The sequence below is a fragment of the Muntiacus reevesi genome, chromosome 4, assembly GCF_963930625.1.
Source record: "Muntiacus reevesi chromosome 4, mMunRee1.1, whole genome shotgun sequence".
NCBI classification, from domain to species: Eukaryota; Metazoa; Chordata; class Mammalia; order Artiodactyla; family Cervidae; genus Muntiacus; species Muntiacus reevesi.
Genome location: NC_089252.1, coordinates 119,548,601 through 119,574,920, shown reverse-complemented (window position 1 = coordinate 119,574,920; position 26,320 = coordinate 119,548,601). Strand labels below are relative to the sequence as shown.

The window sequence follows — 26,320 nt, the reverse complement described above, 5'->3', positions numbered from 1 at the left end:
TTCTGGATTAAAATACTGTTGTAAGTAGAGAAACTGAGATGAAGCCACCAAAGTGAAATATTTACGTTGAAACTCAAGAGAGACAATCCTACTGGTGAGTGACAAAATAAGTCCTGTCTAAGTTTTGAGAACCATTTACAACTATTTATAAGAACAGGTATCTGATACATATTTGAAGATGTGAAATGCATTTTTGGTTCTTTCTTTGGAAAGGAGGCACGTATTCAACCTCAAGAACTGCAGAGAACAAACAGGATCTAGTTGTTGTTTTTTAAACAGGATCCAATTATTTCTCTCTCTGCCTTTCACAGAGATTTCTTAAAGAGGTGACATTCCCACAGGCTACATACACACCTCAGGATTCAAAGGTTAGCAACTGATTTTCCCAAAGCTTGCATCCTTTGTTTTGTTTTGGCAAGCATAATTTTTTCAGATAATTGAGTCAATAAAGATTAGGAAATTTAGTATAAAAAAATCCAGACTCTTGTTTCCTGTTTTAAAACCTGGATGCTCAGGCTCACATGGCAGAACTGACTACAGGGGAAGAGAAAGGACCTCCTTTAGACCATTCATGGTGATACCATGTAAACTCCCCCCTTTAATATAAAATGATTATAGTCAAGAAAAACATGAAAAAAAAATGAACTATTGTTTGTGCCTGCATTTCTACTGAAAATTGGGAAATGTTATAGTCAATATTTTATAATAACTATACATGGAGCATAACTTTTAAAAATTATGACTCACTTTATTGTACACCTGTAGCATATAATATTGTACATCAACTAAAACAATAAAAATTAAAAAAAAAAAAGGAAAATGTAAGACAAAGAGGGTGAAACATTAAAAAAAAACTGGGAAAATCCTATTTCTAGAAGTGCAAACTGTTCTCATGTGCTTAACATTCAAAGAAAAGCCTTGGACAGCTTCACTTAGGTGCCTGGTCCCAAGGGGCCACTTCAATTTACAAATCCTGGCTTACTCTTTAGTTCAAGTCATAGTTAACCTGCCAGTGTTACTTACTTACCTCCCTCCCCCAGCCCTCATTCCCTACTGGGAATCATGAATGAACAGCCACAAATCTGTAGCTTGGAAAACACTCACTATCGCTTCTCGGCCTTTTGGCTAAGATCAAGTGTAAAACACTCACTAGATTCTTCACACATTTCTTTGCAAGACGACGAAGGTCTAAGATGGCAATCACTTATAACCATTTAAAAGAGTTTACTTTCTCACTCTATTTTTCACTTTTCCTTTCAACTGAACAGTATTCCGTTTTTATAAAGGGGTATCAAGGAATCTGTACAACAGCATACTTGTGCTCTACAACAGCTTCAAAACCTTCAAGTTCTGAGTTCAGAGTACCTCGTATTTATGCAAATTGGCTTCAGGCTTTAAAACAATTTTGCTCTTCGGCAGTGACCAAACAGCAGGCAAATCTTCCAAATCTCCAAATGTGAACACTGTGTCGTTTATTTTCATTTTTTTTACCGGACACATGAAACTGATGAACTTTATGAATATTCTTATTAAAAATACCACTGCAATTGCTTTGCAAAATTATGTTTCACTTCACTTGCTTTTCACCAAGATAGACGTAACAATTACATAAAATATAAAACATATTTTGGAACAGGTATAACTAATATGACAAGCAATATTTATTAAAAGCTTTAAAACGTTCAAGGCACTGTATATTTCCATGTTAGTAAATCCACGTCAGGCCACAGAAGTTAAATAAACACAACAGTTTATAACCCTTCAGAGGATATGAGTTTTGGCCTTCAAAATGGGACATTCTAAATTTCACCGATTAAAGACAAATTAGAACATTCATACTCACCATAATAGGTGCTTGCAGTCATAGACATAATCCAGAAAGCTGAAGAAATGCAAATGATCAGGCTCAATATAACTATATTAGTTATCATCTTTATGTATTTTTTGTACGTATTGTCGTCAAGATCTCGCATGAAAAATAAGGATATAAACACCTGGGGAAGAAACTATCTCGCGTTTCGGAGAAAAATAAAGTCAGTTAAGTGGCCAGCAAGACATTCGTATAGAGGCGAACATAAATGCTAACATTTGCCACCAGTCCGGAAAACAACAAAGCCCGAAACTGTCTCTAGATGCTGGGCTGAGTACTGCCACCGGAGCTTAGGCGAGATGAAGCCGCCCCCGCGAGGAGCGCCTGCTCGCAGGGCTCGGTCACTTCACACCTGAACTTCACCGCCGCGAAACGCAAAGGGAAGCGGGGGCAGCCAACCAGAGGCCCGGGGCGGCGACCTCCGCCTTCCCCGCCCGCCCGTGCGCGAAGGGGCGGGACGCGGGACTAGGACGCGGGGTGTCCCGGTTGCGAGTCGCGCCCGACCGCGCGTGGTCGCTCCGCACGGCCGCCCGCGCGGCTCCAGAGGCCTGATCCAGCCGGCCGGGCACAGGACGCCGGAGCTCCGCCCGCGCCTGCCCTCTCGTCCGCCGCCCGCGCAGCTCCAGAGGCCTGATCCAGCCGGCCGGGCACAGGACGCCGGAGCTCCGCCCGCGCCTGCCCTCTCGTCTGCCGCCCGCGCGGCTCCAGAGGCCTAACCCAGCCGGCCGGGCGCAGGGCCCCGGAGCTCCGCCCGCGCCTGCCCTCTCGTCTGCGCCCGAGATGCGCCTCCTGCGCGCATGCTCCGCCGCCACCGCGGGCGTGGCCTCGCTCACGCGAGCGTTTAAAGGGCGGCTCCAAGGGCAGGCAGGCCTGGAGGCTCCCGCAAGATAGTACCTTTGATAGTGCCCTCTGCGTTAGCAGTGCTTCTTAGACTCTAGGCAACTGCAACACCCTATTAAAGGTCTTGCGTTTGAGGTCATACCCAAGCGCTGAAAAGTGAAACCGCCACCATGAGACTAAGAGGAATGAAGGCAAGTGGATTGAGATCCAGCTAAGTCCATGTCAAGCATCAAATTCGGATGAATTGTTCATGCCATACAATATTAACGGGCTTTTTAGGGGGAAAGGGATATATTGGACTGTAGAAAGGGAATTTTGACTGAGAACGTCGTTTAAAAACAACGTCGTTCTGTAAGATGCTGGACACTGTTGGTCACTGGAGATACACAGATAGCTCAGCATAGCTCCTGTTACTGAACTCTCAAATAGTTACTATCTGGAACTGTGGGAAATCTGCTCCCACACGTCTCCTATTTGAAGTCTGTGAATTCAGTCAGTTCACTTAGAAAGTGGAACAGCTTGTCACCATTAAAAATCTGAATCTTGTGACTTCACATTTTATTTGAAGTTAGTTTTTGTTTGCTGAGTTATCAGTAATTGATAATTACATAATATTCTGAACTTTCCCCGCTAATTGCTGACAGTGTAAGCAGCAGCAACTCATTTTCAGACGTAGTACCCAAATGTGTTTTAACCTGTTAAGAGTAATTACTTATTGAAAACACAGTGTTATATGCAAAGACTATTTAAAACGCTTTCCTTTGGTAAGTAAGTGAAAGTCGCTCAGTTGTCTCCAACTCTTGCGACCCCATGGACTACAGAGTCCATGGAATTCCCCAGGTCAGAATGCTGGAGTGGGTAACCCTTCCCTTCTCCAGGGAATCTTCCCAACCTAGGTCTCCCGCATTGCAGGCGGAATCTTTACCAGCTGAGCCTAAGAGTACTGGAGTGGGTAGCCTATCCGTTCTCCAGCGGATGTTGCTGACCCAGGAATCCAAGCAGTCTCCTCAATTTGTAGGCGGATTATTTGCCAGCTGAGCCACCAGGGAAGCATTTGATTAATTACCTGAGAACCACATTTGTGAAGTAGGACTAAATAGTAATGGACTTCTTTTACTACAAGCATATATAGTCTTTATGCAGAGATTATGTGCTCACTGTAGTCTGGGTCTGTTCAGCACAGGTAAACAACTGGATTACTTCAGAAAACATATTGGCCAATCATAGTGATGCTAGACTACTGGGTAGAGTTATTATTAATAAGTGACCTTGTTTTTGTCTTTGCTTAGACAAAATTATGAACTGGTATTGCTTATTTTTCCCCTTCACATCAGTGTGGTCATAGGGTGTTCTTGCCTGATCCTGTTCTATGAGATTTTTATGTCCAATAGGAAACCTGTGTCCAGCCATCTGACAACACTCAAGTCCAGCTGTGTCAGGCTAGTTCCTGAATGTCAGGGATGATTTTCTTGCTCATGAATATGTTAGCTAAATTTGCATTTTAAATAATAGTATCAGTGATTGACTCTTCAAATGAATAGTGCTCTTCCATTTATTCCGATGTCCAATTATTGCTGTTGTTCTTCATAAAATAGTTATTCTCTCTTAAAGCTGAAACAATTTGGGGTAATTGACATAGTTAAAATATTCTTTAAAAAGAAACATCACTTTACAATCTGATAATGTTTATAGACTTTGATAATCTGAAAATATTTCAACAAAGTCTTTTTCTATTTGCTTTAAAAGCCATCTCTGGCAGAATTTCTGGGTAAGCATTTTCTAAACTATGCTCAAGATATTAGTACGTATGCTACCCTCCCCCACCACCTTCCCTCCAAAATAGTCTTAGTGTTAGTTGCTCACTTGTGTCTGACTCTTTGTGGGACTTCATGGACTGGGCTTCTCTGTCCATGGAATTCTCCAGGCAGGAATACTGAAGTGGGTAGTCTTTCCCTTCTCTGGGGGAATCTTCTCGACCCAGGGATGGAACTGGTCTCCTGCACTGCAGGCAGATTCTTTACTGTCTGAGCCGGGAGGGAAGCCCTCCAAAATACCTCTGATAAAATTTAAGGTTCAGATATGAGGTTTGTTTCCTCAAAGGACTGGGAGAGTGCAGTAAAGGCTCTGAGAAGTTAAGAAACTGAACACTTCCAACAGAGTTGTTTTACCACAGATTTCATTCCCTCATAAAACTTCACAGTGTGATAATTGTTATTATAATCAGAGCAACAGCCTGAAAATTCATTGTTGAACTGATAATCTTTAAATTTCACAATATAAATACCTACTTATGTGGTTTTTGACATAAACATTTTCTGGGGTAAACATTTGACACTCTAGTATTCTTGCCTGGGAAATCCCATGGACTTAGCAACTAAACAACCACCACCAATTGCAAAAATCATCCTGCTGGCAAAACCACTTAACTGATGCTAGGAAAAATATCAGTGCGTTCTGTGTACGATCACTTTGAATCTAAGCCAAAGGAGTGTTTTAGATTTTGTGAAATCTCTAAATGTGTTAATGGCTAATATATACATGTCAGACCCCTGAGGCCCAAACCAAAACACACACACACATTTGGCTGTAGTACAGGAGACCTGGGTTTGATCTCTGGGTCTAGAAGATCTCCTGGTGGAGGGAATGGCTACCCACTCCAGTATTCTTGCCTGGAGAATTCCACGGACAGAGGAGCCTGGCGAGATAGTCCATGAGGTTGCAAAGAGTTGGACAGGACTGAGCAACTAACACTTTCACATATACATGTCAGACCCTGAGACCTAAAACAAAACACACACAGAGCCTTGAAGAAACACAGAAACTGAAAATAGATGTGTAGACAATAATGAGAGGATGACTTTATCCAAGTTATGCATAAAATAGGACTTAAGGAGAGAAGCGCTTATGTCACTTTGATAGGTTACAGGAAAGTGTCAGAGAGTGGGAGCATCAGAGCTAATACTTAAAAGGAGTTTGGTAAATGACAAAACTAAAGTACAGCCAATATATAAAGATTTGGTGGTTAAGACCATGAAAATAGACATTCATGAGAATAGAGGATTTTGAGATAACAAGGTCTGAAATACTTAAGAGCCTCTTGATGAAAGTGAAAGAGGAGAGTGAAAAAGTTGGCTTAAAGCTCAACATTCAGATAACTAAGATCATGGCATCTGGTCCCATTACTTCATGGCAAATAGATAGGGAAACAGCGGGAACAGTGACAGACTTTATTTTGAGGGGCTCCAAAATCACTGCAGATGGTGATTGCAGCCATGAAATTAAAATTTTTCTCCTTGGAAGAAAAATTATGACCAACCTAGATAGCATATTACAAAGCAGAGACATTACTTTGCCAACAAAGGTCCGTTTAGTCAAAGCTATGGTTTTTCCAGTAGTCATGTATGGATGTGAGAGTTGGACTCTAAAGAAAGCTGAGTGCCGAAGAATTGATGCTTTTGAACTGTGGTGTTGGAGAAGGCTCTTGAGAGTCCCTTGGACTGCAAGGAGATCCAACCTGTCCATCCTAAAGGAAATCAGTCCTGAATATTCATTGGAAGGGCTGATGTTGAAGCTGAAACTCCAATACTTTGGCCGCCTGATGTGAAGAGTTGACTCATTTGAAAAGACCCTGATACTGGGAAAGATTGAAAGTGGGAGAAGGGGACGACAGAGAATGAGATGGTTGGATGGCATCACCGACTCAATGAGTCTGAGTAAACTGAGTAAACTCTGGGAGTTGGTGATGGACAGGGAGGCCTGGTGTGCTGCAGTCCATGGGGTTGCAAAGAGTAGGACACGACTGAGCGACTGAACTGAACTGAAATACTTAAATAACTAAACAGAAAAAGACAGGCACATATCTGTTTTCTTGAATTGAACTCAAAAGTTTTTTTTTTTTTTTTTAGCTTTTGGAGCACAAATTTTAAAAGCGTAGGCAGCTACTTAAAGACTGATATGTTGTTTTAGATTCAACTGACTGTAAAAGGGCAACAGGGAGATGGTAGGGCAGGAATAAACAAATGGAATATTCTTTTCCCTACAGACTTGAGGACAGGAATCATGTTCATTATCGTTTGCTTAATGTCTTTTAGTGAATGTTTAAGATAGTGTTTTTAAAATTAAAGTACTAAATAATATTTGCTAATCATAAAAAATTAATAAAATATCTTATTTCCTTGTTATGCAAATAATGCTGTAGTAAGCATATCTATGGGTTTCCCTGGTCACTGTGACAGTAAAGAATCTGCCTGCAATGCAGGAGACTTGGGTTCAATCCCTGGGTTGTGAAGATCCCCTGGAGAAGGGAATGGCTAACCACTCCAGTATTCTTGCCTTGAGAATTCCACGGACAGAGGAACCTGGCAGGCTCCAGTCCATGGGGTCGCAAAGAGTCGGACACGACTGAGCGACTTTCACCTTCAAGTATATCTACAATCTGTGTGTGAGCCTCAAATTATTGTCAGGAGAGACATAAATTTTTATAGCCCTTCATATTTCTGGTGTAGATTATATAACCAGCACTTAAAACAGTGCAAATAAATTATAATGTATGTTTAGATATAATTTGAGCCATAAAATGAAATGATAATTCCTCTTCTAGGCTTTACATATCTTTATTTTGCTTATAGTTTGCTTCAATTTAAGGAGAGGGACTTCTATTAAATTATTTCAGGGGTTCAATTTAAGGGAAGGATTTCCACAGAAATGTTTATGTACATATTTTAGAAATAATAGGCATGACAGTAATTTCCTTAGAAAAGCTTTTAGTATCAACATACTCAGAATACATTTTTTTTAAAACAATATGCAACTGTTTAATATATTATAAATTCCTTAATTTTTTAGTTTTCAACTGTCTAAATACCAAAAGAATCCCATAATCTGACATAAAGAGGAACCATTTTCTCTATTATACCAAAATTACAATTTACCCGTATTCTAACATTGAGAAGTGAGATTAAAAAAAAACCCCAACATTATAAAGTCTACCTAGAAGAGATCAACAATGACTTCACAGACTGTCTGTACTGTATATCTATGTATCTATCTATATTTATACACACAATATTTTTTGTTTTTTAAGACACATGGCCTGCCCTATTTTAATGATGTATTTAACAGAGGGTTATAATGTAGAGGTCAGGGAATAGGATTTGGAGGCCAGATACATTATAAATGTCGGAATAATTACATTAACAAAGATTTCTTCGTCTATAAATTGGAGATAACACCACCTACCACACAGAATGTTTGTAAAGAACAAGTAAGAGAACTAACTGTTGCCATAGTGCATTGTTAACTTTAAGACTCTGAGTTAAAACTATTTTTAAAAAAATTTGTGACAGTAGGACTTGTTGTTTAGTAAAAATATCAAATATCAAATAAACTCTAATCTTGGCTTTGATGTAATATTTTGCTATGTTTTCCTTTTAACAAGATATCATAAAGAACAAATTTGTTCAGTGTTCATTTTAAAGGGAGAGAAAGTCTTACAATTCATTAAATAAATACTATGTAATTCACCTTAAAACCCAGTTCTACAAAATCTCCCTTGGTAAGTCATTATAAGAAGAAATCAGTTTATTTCAAAAGAAAACTATTATAAAAAGGTCTAAAGTTTATATGTTCTCATTAAATTTCAATTTAATGGCATTTACCAAAGCACTTCACACACATCTCTTTCATAGCATTTATTCTATTATTATAAATAATATTTGTTTCTCTCAAAGGACTTTGAGCAACTTAAGGGCAGAAAATTCATGTCATATTCAACTTTATGTCAAATTCCTAGCCTTTGGCTGGTTCTCTGTAAAGGTTAGTGCCTACTAGACACAGCATGAATGATGGACATAAAACAGGATATATGTGTACAGCAGAGGACAAAGAGCTACTATAATTTTGATGAGTTTCATGATATGTGGGCTAAGTGATAAATTTATCAACAAACTGAAAACAGGATTTTAAAAGATTCCTTTAATTTTTAAAGTACAACTAGATTCCTTTAATTTTCTCTATGAATGAAAGTAGTTTTAAGGTAGATGGATATATGTTAAAATAATTTGATGCAGACAGTTTGTAGCATGTTATCAGACCAGTAACATGAAAATGACACGGGGAAAAAAACAGCAAAAAATTTACTAAGTGGTAGTTTATTCAGGGCTCTCAAATAATAATGAAGTCAAGTTAATTTGCCAAACCTTTGTTGTATTTTATAATGGTTTATTTTTGTGATTTAAAAAGTGTTATAGTAAGATATCAAGGTACTCTTGTGCATGGGAATCAGCCTGCATCGGTGTTTTGCTTTGTATTGGGAGGGGTGGTGAACCACATGAGAGTTTATATTTGGAAAACATAGTTTATGTTTAAATGATTATTTGCCCAACTTATTTTGAAGTATGGAAATGGTCAGTAAGTGTTGATGATTATGTTTGAAACCATATAAAGACAGTTGAAAACATGAAACGACAATTCCAAGAAGTGACATCCAGTTTTAAAGATAACATGACTAATAAGGTTTACACTATACACAAAAGGAGTTTTTTAAGTATTTACTTTAAGCGCCTGATGAAAACTAAGAGATCTTTCCTACCATTGCTTTTGTAACTCTAGTTGCTTGAGAGGCACTCCTTATTAAAAGAAACGGTGCAAATAATGTAAAAAGACTGTTGCTAGGATTTAAGCAAATGTTATAAAAATATTTTTATCATCAAGGAGCCATTACCTTATGGGAAAGATTTACAGTAATATGTGATTATATATACGGTACTTTCATATGGTGTTGTCAGAAACTCAAGTTAGGCCTGGTTAACCTGACTGTACATTAATAAATTTTTATATGATTTGACCAAATCTGTTTGAAGTGTTCTTACTAAACATTTATCTGGCAAAATAAGGCAAACCCTTTAATTGTTCAAGTGGAAACCATAAGAAGAGTTCTGATATTCTCTGTTGTAAAATAATTAGCACCTGTATAGCTTTATCACAGACACATGTATTTTTATAGAGATCTACACTTCATCTCCTTTATGTAGTATGGTTACTCTACTTTATTCTTACTAAAAGAGATAAAAAGCAAACTGATATGTAAGATAAATTGATTCCATTTTATGTTATAAGCTGTGGAGATACAATCCGGTAAGTACTTTTCCATAGTTCAATTCTATTATGGGTTTATGGAAAAAAAAGAAAGCTTAAGAATTTTGGTATCAATACACGTGGAGACAGACGGAGTATTTCTAACATGAAACTTTGTAGTATGTTTGCCTATTAATGCATCAACTTTGAAATTGAAAACGTAGTATTTTTATTATGAGAAAAATGTGGTATACATTTATCTTTGTGTTCAATTAAAATAAAAGCTAGATCTCAATCTCTGTGTTATTTCATAGCATATTTTCTCAGAAGGTGAATATAACCAGTTACCAGTTTTTAGTAGTCTGAGATCCTTGGATAACCCAAAGGTGCTTCACATTTGAAAATACTATTTTCAAAGTATTTTACAAGCTATTGCAAAAGCTAATTTTGTTATGATGGAGGCCATGATTAGCTTATTTTACTGATAAAAAGATATAGAAAGTTTAAATAAAATAATTTGCCCTGTATTTCAGGGGGCTTTTCCCTTTAATTTTTCCCAATCACACTGCCAATAATTTAATTAATAAAAACTGAGCAGTTTTACAGTTCTATGTCGGTTAACCCCTACTAGGCAAATTACTTACAATGTAATATCCAAACTTTGGTACTGGAAAACAATTTTTTATAATATAAATTAAAAACATTACTTGTAATAGGCTGTTCTTTAAAGAGGATAAAAAAACAAAAACACAAAAGTCTACAAATATTCAATTTTCTAGCAAAAATTTTAAGTACATAATTCTCACAATAAGGCACTTCTGTTCTCATTTAAATGTTTCATAAAAGTTCTCCATTTTTTTGTAATCAAGTCTTCATAAATTACACAGTAATGTTGTTACTTCAAGTAAAACTCTATACTCAATTTTGAAATAATTTCTTTAAATATCTTTACCTGTGAATAGAATGAAGTTTGAGTAACAAATCCTAAATGAATGTACTCTTGGTTTGTTTCAGATTTAGAGAACTGATAATGTTTTACCCTGTTGATCTTGTTCAAGAGTCTTGAAATCTTCCAAAGAAAGACTGTTTAAGGCTGCTGGTAAAATGTGTTCTGATGTGCCCTTAGGTAATACGTTATTTGTTTCCAGATTCTTCACCAAGCACGCGGCTTTAATCCATCTTCGAGTTGCTCTGCGTTCTTTCTGTAGGCAAGTTTTCATTTTCCTTCTTAAGCTTGCTATCTCCTTTTCCAGTTTAATTATCCTTTTTTTTGCTTCCATAGGATTCCTGAAGGCATAACTGTGTTCAAGTAGTACTTGCTGACTACTAATGCTTGATTTTAAATTAGATGGTCCGGTTGGTGTACAACTGTTGTTTTTCTTCAAAAGATTCCTTGACTTGAGTTTCTGAACCGAATAAAATTAGAGGGATGAACATAAATTATGGAATATCACAAATAAGCAAATTCTGTCCAATTTTGGATAACAGTACTTAAACTGCTCTTTTTGGAACCAAACAATGCACTTCCCAGGTTTCTTTCAAATTACTCAATATGATTCTATTAAAAAATTTACTTGCAATATTCTCACCAAGACAAATATAGAATGCATTTAGACATTTATTTGTGATACTGATTTGATCTCTTTTTAAAGTAAATACTGTTCTTCCAATTTGATTAATATTTCAGTCCTGTGATCCTACTTAATAAAAATATTTCCAAGAATCAAGCTCCTGAATAGGTTTACTTATTAATGACGCAGTTATCTTACAATCAAGGATTTAAGATCTGCTTAGAAAATTTCTGTCCAGATAAGAAACCTGAGGACCCTTTTTCCTCTTTAATTTCTTTCATTCAGGTAGTCATCAAGTCCTATTAATTCTAACTCCTAAGTATCTCTATCAGGATGTTTAGGATCTCCCCATCATTCTTAATGCTACTACCCACATCAGGCCCATATCATTCATGTCTAGCTTGTATATATTAAAAACTTTTTTGATCTCTGGCCTCATTTTGATCCTCACTAATCTATTTCCCTGACCAGTAACACTGAAGAAGCTGAAGTTGAATGGTTCTATGAAGACCTACAAGACCTTTTAGAACTAACACCACAAAAAGATGTCCTTTTCATTATAGGGGACTGCAATGCAAAAGTAGGAAGTCAAGAAACACCTGGAGTAATAGGCAAGTTTGGCCTAAGAGTACAAAATGAAGCAGGGCAAAAGGCTAACAAAGCTTTGCCAAGAGAACGCACTGGTCATAGCAAACACCCTCTTCCAACAACACAAGAGAACTCTACACATGGACATCACTAGATGGTCAACACCGAAATCAGATTGATTATATTCTTTGCAGCCAAAGATGGTAAAGCTCTATACAGTCAGTAAAAACAAGACCAGGAGCTGACTGTGACTCAGATCATGAACTCCTTATTGCCAAATTCAGACTTAAATTGAAGAAAGTGGGGAAAACCACTAGACCATTCAGGTATGACCTAAATCAAATCCCTTATGTCTATACAGTGAAAGTGAGAAATAGATTTAAGGGACTAGATCTCATAGACAGAGTGCCTGATGAACTATGGATGGAGGTTCGTGACACTGATGATCAAGATCATCCCCAAGAAAAAGAAATGCAAAAAAGCAAAATGGCTGTCTGAGGAGGCCTTACAAATAGCGTGAAAAGAAGAGAAGTGAAAGGCAAAGGAGAAAAGGAAAGATATTCCCATTTGAATGCAGAGTTCCAAAGAATAGCAAGGAGAGATAAGAAAGCCTTCCTCAGCGATCAATGCAAAGAAATAGAGGAAAACAATAGAATGGGAAAGACTAGATATCTCTTCAAGCAAATTAGAGATACTAAGGGAACATTTCATGCAAACATGGGCTCAATAAAGGAGAGAAATGGTATGGACCTAACAGAAGCAGAAGATATTAAGAGGAGGTGGCAAGAATACACAAGAGAACTGTACAAAAAAGATCTTCACGATCCAGATAATCACAAATATGGTGTGATCACTCACCTAGAGCCAGACATCATGGAATGTGAAGTCAAGTGGGCCTTAGGAAGCATCACTACAAACAAAGCTAGTGGACGTAATGGCATTCCAGTTGAGCTATTTCAAGTCCTACAAGATGATGCTGTGAAAGTGCTGCACTCAATATGTCAGCAAATTAGGAAAACTCAGCAGTGGCCACAGGACTGGAAAAGCTCAGTTTTCATTACAATTCCAAAGAAAGGCAATGCCAAAGAATGCTCATACTACCACACAATTGCACTGATCTCACATGCTAGTAAAGTAATGCTCAAATTCTCCAAGCCAGGCTTCAGCAATACATGAACCGTGAACTTCCAGATATTCAAGCTGGATTTAGAAAAGTCAGAGGAACCTGATATCAAATTGCCAACATCTGCTGGATCATCAAAAAAGCTAGAGAGTTCCAGAAAAACACTTATTTCTGCTTTATTGACTACGCCAAAGCCTTTGACTGTGTGGATCACAACAAACTGTGGAAAATTCTGAAAGAGATGGGCATACCAGACCACCTGACCTGCCTCTTGAGAAACCTGTGTACAGGTCAGGAAGCAACAGTTGGAACTGGACATGGAACAACAGACTGGTTACAAATAGGAAAAGGACTATGTCAAGGCTGTATATTATCACCCTGCTTATTTAACTTATATGCAGAGTACATCATAAGAAAGGCTGGGCTGGATGAAGCACAAGCTGGAATCAAGATTGCTGGGAGAAATATCAATAACCTCAGATATGAAGAAGACACAACCATTATGGCAGAAAGTGAAGAACTAAAGAGCCTCTTAATGAAAGTGAACGAGGAGAATGAAAAAGTTGGCTTAAAGCTCAACATTCAGAAAACTAAGATCATGGTATCCAGTCCCATCACTTCATGGCAAATAGATGGGGAAACAGTGGAGACAATGGCAGACTTTATTTTTTGGGCTCCAAAATCACTGCACATGGTGACTGCAAGCCACTGCTTGCTCCTTGGAAGAAAAGTTATGACCAACTTAGACAACATATTACAAAGCAGAGACATTACTTTGCCAACAAAGGTCCATCTAGTCAAGGCTATGGATTTTCCAGTAGTCATATATGGATGTGAGAGTTGGACTCTAAAGAAAGCTGAGTGCCGAAGAATTGATGCTTTTGAACTGTGGTGTTGGAGAAGACTCTTGAGAGTCTCTTGGACTGCAAGGAGATCCAACCAGTCCATCCTAAGGGAGATCAGTCCTGAGTGTACATTGGAAGGGCTGATGTTGAAGCTGAAACTCCAATACTTCGGCCACCTGATGTGAAGAGCTGATTCATTTGGAAAGACCCTGATGCTGGGAAAGATTGAGGGCAGGAGGAGAAAGGGATGACAGAAGATGAGATGGTTGGATGGCATCACAGACTCAATGGACATGGGTTTGGGTGGACTCCAGGAGTTGGTGATGTTAGAGAGGCCTGGCATGCTGCGGTTCATGGGGTCGCAAAGAGTCAGACACGACTGAGCAACTGAACTGAACTGAACTGAATCTATTTTCTGCCACTAGAATAATTTTCTAACAGATTTGATGTTTTAATACTGGCTACATTCTTCTTTGCCTCCCTATTTTCTAAAGAACAAAAAAAATCTTTACATGGCATATTATGCCATTTAGGATCTCACCCCATTCTGCCCTTCACCATCTTAATTTTCATTCCAAAAATATTAAAACACTTTTAGTTCCCAGATTATCTCATTAATTTCATAAGTTTGTGTCTTTCATTCATTCAACAAACATTTATTGAAACAACACAACAGTGAACAAGTAAGATAAATATGGTTCCTGTCCTCATGAAATCTAAAACTGGCATTCTTTCTGCCTAGAGGAATTGGCAGGGGCTCCTTTTTGATCTTTATATTCCCAGCATCTAACTTGGATTTCGGCATATGCAAAGCTTAGTAAATATTTGTTGAAAGAATAAATGATCAAAGTGTCAAAACCAAGGTATACTTCAAATTCAACAAACATCTGAGTGTGTACTATGTACCAGGCACTATTTGAGCTTCTGAGGATTCAGAAGTAAAATGCTTGCCATCTTGGAGCTTTTCTAATATCTGTGATGTTAATATTAATAATCAGTTTACCACAATCTCCTCTCTCTTCTCTCCCATTCAGATATTAACCACACAGATTTGCAAATTTACCGGTCAAAAATAACTCAAGAAAAGTAGTGGTTTTTTTCTTCTCTCAGAGCAAAAAATGTCTGTCCTCTTTTTCAAAGCTAAATTTAAAAAATTTTTTTTGTTCATTTTACCCCTTAATGTTTCAATGACCCTGTCTTTCACAGCTAGTTTTTCCCTTTCTGATTAGATCTTCCTTGAGTAGATAAAACACTGCTTTAATACATTCATACTATACCTTAAATTTCTCCTTCCTTTTAAATATCACTTGCTAATACTTATTTTCCACTCATCCCTCAACTCATTCGTTTTTGTTCTCATTGTACTACTGCAGCTGCCCTGTGCAAGGTCAAGAACTCTCTCCTAAGTTCCAAACTCCAAGCTCAAAACCAGCCTAAATTCCGGAGTTCTATGAAGTTTCCTGTTACGCCTCCCTCTGACCTTATATTCTTTGGTCTAATTCTGGTATTCTTTGGGTATGCTGCCGTGAAAGCACTTATCACACATTATTTGTATGTTATCCTAAAACCAGGGCAGAATGATGCTAGAGGTTTCATTAAGATTTTTCAGTTTAACCAATGGGTCAGTTATTGATAATAATTAACAATAATGTAGCATTCCAATATGATAAAACAGTTTGGATTGGGGAAAGAATAATAGAATCAGGAGATCTGAGCACCAATTCTAGCCTGCATCTTTACTGCAATTTTTCAACTTCCTTGAGGTACAGTATTATATATTAATTTCAATATATTCTGAATCATTCCATTTTACAAACAAAAAGGGATGGATTCTAAAAATGGTAAAAATGGAGTTAAAGAAAAGTAGCATTACCTACCATGGACTTTATTTGGGTACAAAAATCAAAAATGGTTGGAACAGCATCCATTTTAAGTCGTCTAGTTTGTCCTGTTAGGTCAAAACAGGAAGCTTCAAAGTGCTTTGAACAAAGAAAAGTATGTTTTCCTGGCACAAAATTTTTGCGCCTAACCAGGCGAACCCATTCTTTTCTTCTTTTAGGATCCAAAGGAAACCTTAAAAAAAAACAAAACAAAAAACGGGGCAACTCAAATTCCAACTATCACACTTCTGGTTGCACTAAATAGTCAAAAGAAATTTTGAAAAGTGACAATTTAAAATGTCTTCCATTCACATAACAAATTAAAAATTTATAATATCCAAACACTGGAACAGAAACCAATTCATGTTCATCTTTATAAGTTCTTAAAAATTAATAAAGAAAAAAAATAAGACTAAATTGATCTATATCAAATTTATGTGGAACCACTGTAAGCAGGAATGATTTCACAATGATTTGATCTGCTGTTGATATACATGGTCAAGACAACTCAGATAATCCACAGATTAAATTTTATCAAGGCAGATTCTGGTATTCCTTCCTCTGTTGTTCATTATGATACTTACCACATGCTTTTTAATTTTTCTTTTAAAAAAATTTCCAGTGAAATGAAAGAAGATGATAAGTTTCTTGAGGACACGGATCATTATATCTTTTTTCTATCTTTACCACTTAGGTATTGCCTTGCAAATAGTTGGGACTCAAGAAAAATGTGCTTAGTTACTATAAATATAGAACATATAAATTAATACTATACTATACTACTTCCATGAAGTTAAACTGCATATATTTTTGAAAAATGAACTCTTAAGCTATGTAGTACAGTTGAAAGCATAATTACTACAAGAAGTAAAACACTGATGACAAGCCAGCTGGAATGTTTTTCCTTTTATATTTATTTCAAATATAAAATACAGTGATATCACCTAGTGTACGGCTGTTAAGGAAGAGAAAAATATAAGGGACTTCTAAAAATTCTGATGGTAGCTGTGCTGTGAAGTGAAAGTTACTTGGTTGTGTCCCACTCTTTGCGACCCCATCGACTACGGAGTCCATGGAATTCTCCAAGCCAGAATACTGGAGGGTAGCTGTTCCCTTCTCCAGGGGATCTTCCCAACCCAGGGATTGAACCCAGGTCTCCTGCACTGAAGGTGGATTCTTTACCAGCTGAGCCACCAGGGAAGCCCAAGAATACTGGAGTCGGTGGCTTATCCCTTCTCAAGCGGATCTTCCTTACCCAGGGATAGAACCACGGTCTCCTGTATAGCAGGCAGATTCCTTAGCTTTCCTTAGCTTTCAGGGAAGCCCCTGTGTTGACTGACTTGAAAATAGAAGAATCAACATTTACACGCAGTAAGTTTGAACTGAACTCTTTAGTTTGACTACCTTAAAGTATGAATTATGAACTCACTAGTGCCTAAAAAGAACCATTACATTTATGTTAGAAGATCCTGTGGCCCTGAAGCCCCCAGCTGAAGATTCAGTAGGAACAGCTCTGGCTATATTAGACATAGTAGAGTTGCTCAAATTACCAGCAGGGAGGGGCACAGAGATGAAAGTCTGGGCTTACTTATACACCTGCCGTCTCATGTCCCCATTCCCCACAACCTCAAATACACCCTGATCTGAAGACAACACCTGTATGTCACTCTACAGTTCCTATGTTTTCATAAGGTATTTTTTTCCCATTTCACTAGACACTTTGTCTTTTTTAAAATTAATTAATTAATTTTACTTTATAATATTGCATTTGTTTTGCCATACATTGACTTGAATCCTCCATGGGTGTACATGTGTTCCCCATCCTGCACCCCCCTCCCACCTCCCTCCCCATCCCATCCCTCTGGGTCATCCCAGTGCACCAGCCCTGAGCACCCTGTCTCATGTATTGAACCTGGACTGGTGATTCATTTCACATATGGTAATTTACGTGTTTCAATGCCATTCTCCCATATCATCCCGCCCTCGCCCTCTCCCACAGAGTCTAAAAGACTGTTCAATACATCTGTGTCTCTTTTGCTGTCTTGCATATAGGGTTATCGTTATCATCTTTCTAAATTCCATATGCCTTAAAAAATAAGGAACGCTTCATGAATTTGCACGTCATCCTTGCGTGGGGGCCATGCTAATCTCTGTATCGTTCCAATTTTAGTATATGTGCTGCCAAAGCGAGCACCACTAGACACTTCTGATGGAGAATTAATCTACTCTGCTAGCTCTCACTTCTTAACAATAATGTATTCTCACTTCAAAGCTCTGTTCCAATATTTAATGATTTGAAAATTCTCTTGGGGACTGAGCTAAAAATTAAGCTGTTAATTCATAAGCACACTTCTTGTTGGGCCCTCAGTAAAGGCTCAGAATAAATAAGTATTACCAGTACTATTGTATTAGCATTTGTATAAGACTCTCCAGATATATGAAGACTGTCAGATATTATTTTTCACACTCCTCTTTAGCTCTTTTTAAAATAATGAAATCAATGCCTCCAACTGGACCTTAACTTCATCAAATTCTACTTCTTTTGAGACTCAGTTTAGGAATCCCATTTTCCTAACAAGTTTTTCATGATCAGAAGACTCGGTTATATGTTCCTGTATCATATAGCACGAATATAACTATAATCTAATTGTTTACTTTTCTATCTCTACCACTAGATCACAAGTTTCTCCTGATTAGAAGCTGTTGATTTCACTTTATCCTGTAAAGTAAGCATTCAATGAACTTTTCTGAGTGAATAAACGAATACACAAACTAGTGGAGTTAGTTTGGCATTACTAAATAATCTTCAGATTATCTGTTGAAATAAAATAAAAATAATCAACAATTTTATATTTGATTTTGGATGTTTTATAAAGATTAAACTTAATTATGTTTTTCACATGTTGTTTGGATTTTCCCCACCAAATCCAAAGGGTGAGTGAAGCTGCCTGTAAGCTGAATTTAAGTAATAATAAATCCTGTAAATATTAGTTTTAAATAAGTGAAGTAGTGTTAATAGATGGATATATTCTTGCCACACAAAAATAGAAACAGGCTTTCAGAAACATGTTTTGGAAAATCACTCAGTATTTTAAACAGTGCTACTTTGCTTGGGTCTTAATAACTGAATGTCTCTAACATTCCAAGCACTGTCCTAGGCACTGGAGACATGGTGGTAAATAAAACTGACCTACCTTTATGATATCCTTCTTTTTTGAGGGTATACTGTAATGAGGAAGGTAGAGAATCAAACAGTTTGATGGAGCAGAAAAGAGTGGCTGAGAACAGTTTTTCTGGAATCGAACCAGGTGTCAATTCTGGATCCTTCACATAGTAGCTGGGTGACTTTAAGGATGCTGTTTAACCTTTTTTGGCCTCGGTTTTATCACCCATAAAGTTGAGTAATAATGGTACCTAGTGTGGTTCTAGGAATTAAATGAGACAATGTGAGCAAATGCTTAGCTCAGTGCATGTGTGTGTGTTTGTGTGTTAGACACTCAGTCCTGCCCGACTCTGCAACCTCATGGACTACACCTTTCCAGGCTCCTCTGTCCAGGGAATTCTCCAGGCAAGAATACTGGAGTGGGTTGCCATTCCCTTCTTCAGGGAGTCTTCCCAACCAAGGGATCGAACCCAAGCCTCTTGCACTGCAGGCAGTCTCTACCATCTGGGCCACCAGGGAAGCCCAACCCAGTGCATAGTACATGGTAAATATTAAATACTGTTTTTATTATTGGGTTGGCCCAAAAAGTTCGTTTGGGCTTTTCCAGTATGGAAAAATCTGAATGAACTTTTTGGGCCAACTCAATATTACAAATGTAATTACGAGTGTAATTATATGAACTTATAAAAGGGTAAGTACAGGATTGCACAGAACCATAATAGGAAGAGCTAATCTCATCAAGAGGCCTTAAGAGAGTATGGGAATTAGCTAGGGAAATGGTAGTAGTGAAGAATGTTAGAGTATCTTGGGAATAGGGAAGTGTTATGACATTAAACGATGATGGAGGGCCTGCTAAGATAGTGATTTTGAACTTTATCCAAAATGGCATTGGTAAGTCATCAAGAGCCCAATTTAGAGGTGACTGTTAACAGAAAATGTTTTAAGTGGTTGTTAAACACAGCCATGATTAAAAATTATGTAAGTCTGCATTTAAGTAGATTAAAAACAAAGGTAATATGTATTAAAAACCCACCACCTAGTTATTTTACTATTATCTACACTCTTAAGGTTACTTACATGTATGAAACCTGTATGAAATAAATGATACAGAATAGAATAGTATTGTACATTTCTTCCCAACTCCATGATCAGTGATGTCATGTTGGTAGCTTAAAACCAGTTATGGTTGGGAGTATTTATATCCTGCAAATTGGACAAACACTACAAATCAGGGCTTTCACCCATCCCCGGAGATCCTGTTGTTAAACATTTAGCAACACAGCATTTACTATAAAAGAGCAGCTAGAAGGACATGAATGGAAGCAGTGAACCAGTTAAGAAGTTGTTTTAATACTTCAATCGAGAGGGAATGGTGAGAAGTCAAGGGAGGATAACCTCCCAGCTTCTGGGTGGCTGGTGTTTCCTTTTATGAGAAAGGGAATATGGGAAATGTAGTTTTGAGGGAACGACAAGTTCAAGGGTACAGTTTTAGTATGCTGAATGTGAGGAACTGAAGAGATGGGGAAATAATTGAGACACTTCATCTAAAGGTCTACAACCCACTGAAGATTTGGACTAGAAATACTGACTTAGGAGGCATCAGGAACAGTTTTTTTTTTTTCTCATCCTTTTGATGAGAATGGGCTAGGTGGTAGAGTAGTGGAGGAGACTGCAGTTAGGCCAGAGAAGTAAGATGAAAATCACAAAATTAGTGTCAAATAATTCAAAGTAGAGAGTATTTCAGGGAGGAAATGATCACATGCCATGAAAAAAGATGTAGGAGTGACAATTCATGTTAGCAAGAACAGTTTCAAAAGATTACTGGGGAGACAGTCTGGAATGGGCTAAGGAAGAGAGAAGAAAAATGAGGACAGTAAGTTTAGGCAATGTAAGTTGTATATGAGGATAAAGAAGTCTACCAATGTCCTAGGAAAGGAGTGAATGAAATGTTAATTATGAAATAGGAATTAATTTTATTATGAATAATGCTACCATAAGGCCTAAACTTCTAAGGTTACACATGAATATGTTAATTTCATAGCAAGCAAACGATCAAACATGGAAAGGAGGTACATATGTTAGCATACCACCAGACATCTCCTAAACATTCATTGTTGGTGCCTTGACTCCACCCTCTTCCTCATCTTCCAAATCAAATTACCATATACAGTAGTTTCTCCTCAAACATTTCTCAAAACTGTCCACTTCTTCCCATCCCTACTCTCAGTTCCACTCTACTCTAGGCCACTGGGTGGAGTCTCCCTTATTTTATTACAGGATCCTAACTTTTTTCTCTATCAATTTAGTGCTGATCATGTCAGCATCAGAAGTACATTGTTTAGTTCCACTGAGCTGCATCAGGATTTCCCTGTGAAATAGTAGGTATGCTAACATTCTGTAATAAGCTCCTTTCTTGTCAAGTTCATCTCATGATGATGCTTAACCAGCACTTTAGGTAACACTCTAATTCTCCACACTGCAGCCTGAGGACTTTTTAGTATGGAAATCTAATCACTTCATTCTTTGTAAGCCTTCCATAGCTACTCAAGAACTCACTGGATAAAATAGAAAACCCTTAAAAGTATTGTACAGGACCAGATTTATGTCATCTTTTGGTCTCATTTGAAATTTCACATCCTTTGAGAAGTGTTATTTGACTTTCCAATGCTAAGTTAGGACTCCTTGAAAGTCTCTTCTGTGGCATTTAACCATAATTATTTATGTTGGTCTTTCTCGTTCCAAGTCCAGGAAGGTTAAGAATTTTCTGGATCCTTAGCACCATGTCAGGTGCTAAGAGCTTGGGACACATTCAGTTCAGTTCAGTCATTCAGCTGTGTCCGACTTTTTGCAACCCCATGGTGCTACCATGGACTGCAGCATGCTGGGCTTCCCTGTCCATCACCAACTTCCCAAGCTTGCTCAAACTCATGTCCATGGGGTTGATGATGCCGTCCAACCATCTCATTCTCTGTCCTCCCCTTCTCTTCCTGCCTTCAGTCTTTCCCAGCATCAGGGTCTTTTTTAGTGAATCTGTGCTTTGCATCAGGTGACCAAAGTATTGGCGCTTCAGCTTCAACATTAGTCCTTCCAATGAATATTCAGGACTGATTTCCTTTAGGATTCACTGGTTTGATCTTGCAGTCCAAGGAACTCTCAAGAGTCTTCTTCAATGCACTGATGCGCCAACAGTTCAAAAGCATCAATTCTTCAGCGCTCAGCTTTCTTTATAGTCCAACTCTCACATCCATATATGACTACTGGAAAAACCATAGCTTTGACTATAGGTACTTTTGTTGGCAAAGTAATATCTCTGCTTTTTAATACATTAGATGGATCAATGAATAAAGCACTACATTTGCATGACATACATGAAAAACATAAACACCACAAGGATTCTAAGTGGCAACTTTTAATAGGGGGTACATTTAGTCATAATGAGGTGGGGAGAAAGGTCAAGGATATCATTTTCTCAATTCTAAGATCTTATTAAGTTGCAAAGTATGTAAATGCAGAACTGTTTGCACTTAACTTCTTGAATGCTTCTTTTGTTTTTGAATATTTCTTTTCTTCAAGCATATGGCAGGCACTTGCAGAGAAGGCAAATGTTTACCGAGTCATTATTTCATGCAGTATTCAACGTGCTTTCCAGAGTTCTGGTTTGACAGAACTAAAGAATTTTGACTGCGCTTCAGCAAATGAACGAAGAATGTAACCTGGGTTCTTTGTATACTACTCTGTTCTAGTAATAATATAAAGCTTATCTTTTCCATTATCATTCACATAGCTTAATTCTACTGCTATTAATGACAATTCCTCCGCAGTTACTGTATGTGACTATCAGAAATCTTAAACGCTTCTCATGTCAATATAGCTAGTGAGAACTGACTAATTATAACAGGAACGTAGTCGGCTTTTTAGGTGATTGCTGACTTGAAAAGGAAGATCTCGCTTCCTCTTATGGCGTCATTAACATCAAGACCTGGTCGAATACACAGGAAATAAAAGAGCAGAAAATTAAGGTATCCTCCTGTCACTTTCTAGAGAAGGACTAATCACTGTACAGAACTTGAGTAAACCTTCCCCGAAAGGAGAGAAAAACTGGACAGATGTGAGAAACACAAAAGGCAAAAGCGACGCGTCCCTGCTACCAACTATCTAACTTAGAATCCTCTTGTTCTTTTCACACAAGTGATACCCAGTCTAGGAACTCCCGTTCCCGTCAGCCCCACTCCCTGCCCAGGTTACCTGTGGAAGCTGATGTTAATGTGCTTGTTGTAGGTAGTAGCACAGCCCGCCGCGGCGCAATTGGTCGGCATTTCCCTTTCCACCTCATTCGGCGCTGTGTTAAGCCTGATTTGAAGCGCGGGATGCTACGCTTCCTTCGGGTGGACCCTAGGCAAAAGAGGCTGGGGAAGGGCCCACTGAGCTGAGTTGCCAGAGATGGCTGGGAAGAAGGGGTGTATGTGTGTGCGTGTGTGTGTGTGTGTGTGGCGGGTGGGGGGCGGGAGGGGTCAACCTGCCCTTTCTCTTTATTAATATGGCGGACTTGAGCCAGCAAAGCCGACGGTCCTGGAGCTCCAGTCGCCTTCGTTTGCCTTCACCAACATGGCGGACGCAACCTGCCCTCTCCCCGGCTCCGGAAAGGGAGTGGGACTACAGCGTCTCTTTAGCTGCGGGTCACCGAGCAATTAGACGAGGTGTGCCCTCCTATCCCCCCTATTACTGTGAAACTCTCTTGAGGCCAGGATTAAAAACAGGCCCGCCTACCCCGCCACGCACCCCAAACCCCCAAAGACCAGTCAGGAATAGGTACGCGCCTCAGACTGGAAGGAAAACCTCAAAGCGAGCGGCAATAAAAAAGACTACAACTCCCAGGGAGCATCGCGCTCTCCTAATTATTATCGCGTGAACTGGAAACCTTGTTTCCGGCGTGCAGCAGGAAGTGACGGCCGAACAGAGCCACTTCCAGAGCCACTTTCTCGCGAGGCGGAAGAGCCCCGATCGCGGAGGAGCAAGGGGGCGCTAGGGTAGGGAAGAGGGTTGCGACGGTCCGGCGAGAAAGAGCTGGGGTGCGGGGAAGTTGGGGAGCAGAGCCCGCTAGGTCTCCAAACAGGATAAGGCCGCACCGACCGGGTCCGTTAGGAAAGAAGGAAGCCGAAGAGGAAGGCAGTAGTCGGGCGGATCCCCGGATAGAGGGCTGAGGTTGTGTGGAAAGCGCTGTTCCCGGGATGGCGACCGCAGATACTCCGGCCCTGGCTTCCAGTGGCCTCTCGCCTAAGGAAGAAGGGGAGCTTGAAGATGGGGAGATCAGCGACGACGATAATAACAGTCAGATACGGAGCCGGAGCAGCAGCAGTAGCAGTGGCGGCGGGCTGTTACCGTACCCGCGGCGAAGGCCTCCTCACCCGGCCCGGGGCGGTGGATCCGGCGGAGGCGGTGGCTCCTCCTCGTCGTCGTCCTCTTCTCAGCTGCAGCTGAGGAATTTCTCACGCTCGCGGCACGCGTCAGAGCGGGGCCACCTCAGGGGACATAGCAGCTACCGACCCAAAGAGCCGTTCCGGTCTCACCCGCCCTCCGTGAGGATGCCTTCCAGCTCTCTGTCCGAAAGCAGCCCCCGGCCGTCGTTTTGGGAACGGAGCCACATCGCCTTGGACCGTTTCCGTTTTCGAGGCAGGCCTTACCGGGGTGGGAGTCGCTGGAGTCGGGGCCGAGGAGGGGGTGAGCGAGGAGGCAAACCGGGGGGCAGACCTCTGGGAGGAGGAGCGGGATCCGGATTCGGCAGCAGTCAGAGCTGGCGAGAGCCCTCTCCACCTCGGAAGAGTTGTATCCTTAACGTGGCGGTCTGCCTTGGGTGTGTCACTAAAGTTCCCTTTAGCGTCATTACTGGGTCTGTGAGATGAGTAACTTTTCTGAACCGTCAGAACCGCTTAGTTGTCATTGTGTCAATATACTTACCATAGGTGGTTCCTCGGTAAACCCGGTCTGTCAAATTGCCCGTTGTTTCTTCAAATTGCTTGATTGGGTATATTGCTTTTTTTTCTAACAGTAACTTGTTTGGGATGGGGGCCAAACTAGTGGAATCTAAGTGTAAAGTCAGATTTGAAATACTACATCACAAGTCCAGGTTTCATTAGCCTTTGTTTTTGTTAGTAAACTTTGTTATGTGAAGTTGTTTTATAGTGTTAGAGGGAGAAAAAAGTATTAGCCGTAAAAAGTTTGAGGAATACTGTTGCTTATATCGTATTGCATTGCCACATTGAAGATTATGAAGTGTCGATACACCGAGTCCTAATGTTTTTATTTGTGATTCTTTTTTTTTTTTTTTTTAACTTTTCTTGATTTATTCTTATACATTGCTGCGTTTTTAAGTTAGGGGGAAAAAAACCCCTGGTGTCACCAACTATTAATTCAGAGGTTTGGAATTCATGTATCTTTGGCAGAAGCTTTACCTCCTTAACTTCTCTATTTCTTATGTTCACATTTTGGGCATTTTATAACTCTTAGTGCTGACAGTTGTGGACTAGAGAGAAACTGAAACTTACCAGCATTTTTATTTTATTGTATTGGAAACCATGGGGTTTATGGGGAGGTGGAGCTAATGGAGAGGTTAAGGAGGAAAATAGCAAATATCTGATTCTTGTCCCCTCTAATCTTATTCTTAGTTGTCTTAAACTTTCTTGAGTTTATTCATCTGAGGATTTGCTATTTTAAGATGTGTTTGTAGAACTACCCTTAAAAAAATTTTTTTTTTTTTTTTTTACATTTAGGGTATGTATTTCAAGATACAACAAAGTGATGCAGATGTATATTTTTAGTGATTACATTAATATTCTCTTTCAGATTATTTGTAGAACTGTGTCTTGACATATTTCATGATAATTGTGTCTTCTCTCCATGATAATTGATAAAAATAGTTTATTGAGAATACTTATTGCTGATTGTAATTTCCATGCTGTAGTGATTTTTTAATGTATTCATTATATATGAAACTTACATGTAATGACATTTGTTGGGGAGACAGGCAACGTTATTTTCACAGATCAAGACCAAATGGTCTTTGCCAGATGTCAGGATAGAAAGAGGACCAGAAATGTAGTTTAGATAAGGAGGAGGAGCTTCATCCATGCTAGTGCTCTGAAAAAACTTATGCAACCACAAGTTGGGTCAGGAGCACTCCAGGATTGTTTCAGGAAAAAAATCACATAGGTATTTAACTTTTAAAAAGAAAATGTTCTTTGAATAAAGATAGAAACCCTTAGCCCAAGGTAATTTTTTTAACCAAGGATTTGTTAGTTGTCGGTTCTGAGCCTAAGAACAGAAGAGCTGTTTGATTACAGACTCGTAAATTATTTAAGAATACAAAAAT

The 26,320-nt window shown here is 39.0% G+C and overlaps 3 protein-coding genes and 1 non-coding gene across 8 annotated transcripts in view; 1 reads left to right on the top strand and 3 right to left on the bottom strand.

Moving 5' to 3' along the window:
- The window catches only part of TMEM19 (transmembrane protein 19), a 50,364-nt gene extending 47,709 nt beyond the window's left edge, over positions 1-2,655 (bottom strand). The window contains exon 1 of one of the 3 annotated variants that reach the window (XM_065934085.1): positions 1,844-2,655. In XM_065934085.1, the coding sequence (XP_065790157.1) occupies positions 1,844-1,973 (130 nt within the window). In that variant the 5' untranslated portion in view covers positions 1,974-2,655. The remainder of the gene's footprint in view (positions 1-1,843) is intronic. The other 2 variants (XM_065934084.1, XM_065934083.1) reach the window with 2 other exon arrangements.
- Positions 2,656-7,313: 4,658 nt separating this feature from the next.
- THAP2 (THAP domain containing 2) lies at positions 7,314-23,707 on the bottom strand. Its single transcript, XM_065934086.1, has 3 exons — positions 23,200-23,707; positions 15,789-15,984; positions 7,314-11,190 (listed from the first exon to the last, which is right to left on the bottom strand). The coding sequence occupies exons 1-3, from the start codon at positions 23,268-23,270 to the stop codon at positions 10,801-10,803; spliced, it is 657 nt and encodes a 218-aa protein (XP_065790158.1). The 5' UTR covers positions 23,271-23,707; the 3' UTR covers positions 7,314-10,800.
- On the bottom strand, positions 17,882-17,985 carry LOC136168028 (U6 spliceosomal RNA). Its single transcript, XR_010663193.1, has one exon. It is a non-coding gene; the product is annotated as a U6 spliceosomal RNA (small nuclear RNA).
- A 285-nt stretch (positions 23,708-23,992) lies between the features above and the next one.
- The window catches only part of ZFC3H1 (zinc finger C3H1-type containing), a 50,635-nt gene continuing 48,307 nt past the window's right edge, over positions 23,993-26,320 (top strand). The window contains exon 1 of one of the 3 annotated variants that reach the window (XM_065934082.1): positions 23,993-24,777. In XM_065934082.1, coding sequence (XP_065790154.1) covers positions 24,183-24,777 — 595 coding nt within the window. In that variant the 5' untranslated portion in view covers positions 23,993-24,182. The remainder of the gene's footprint in view (positions 24,778-26,320) is intronic. The other 2 variants (XM_065934081.1, XM_065934080.1) reach the window with 2 other exon arrangements.

Coding starts and splice junctions, on each gene's coding strand:
- THAP2 (XM_065934086.1), bottom strand. CDS start 23,270: ATGCCGACCAATTGCGCCGCGGCGGGCTGTGCTACTACCTACAACAAG. Junction 15,985..23,199: donor ATTAACATCAGCTTCCACAG/GTAACCTGGGCA, acceptor TTTTTTTTTAAG/GTTTCCTTTGGATCCTAAAA. Junction 11,191..15,788: donor GTACCCAAATAAAGTCCATG/GTAGGTAATGCT, acceptor TATTCGGTTCAG/AAACTCAAGTCAAGGAATCT.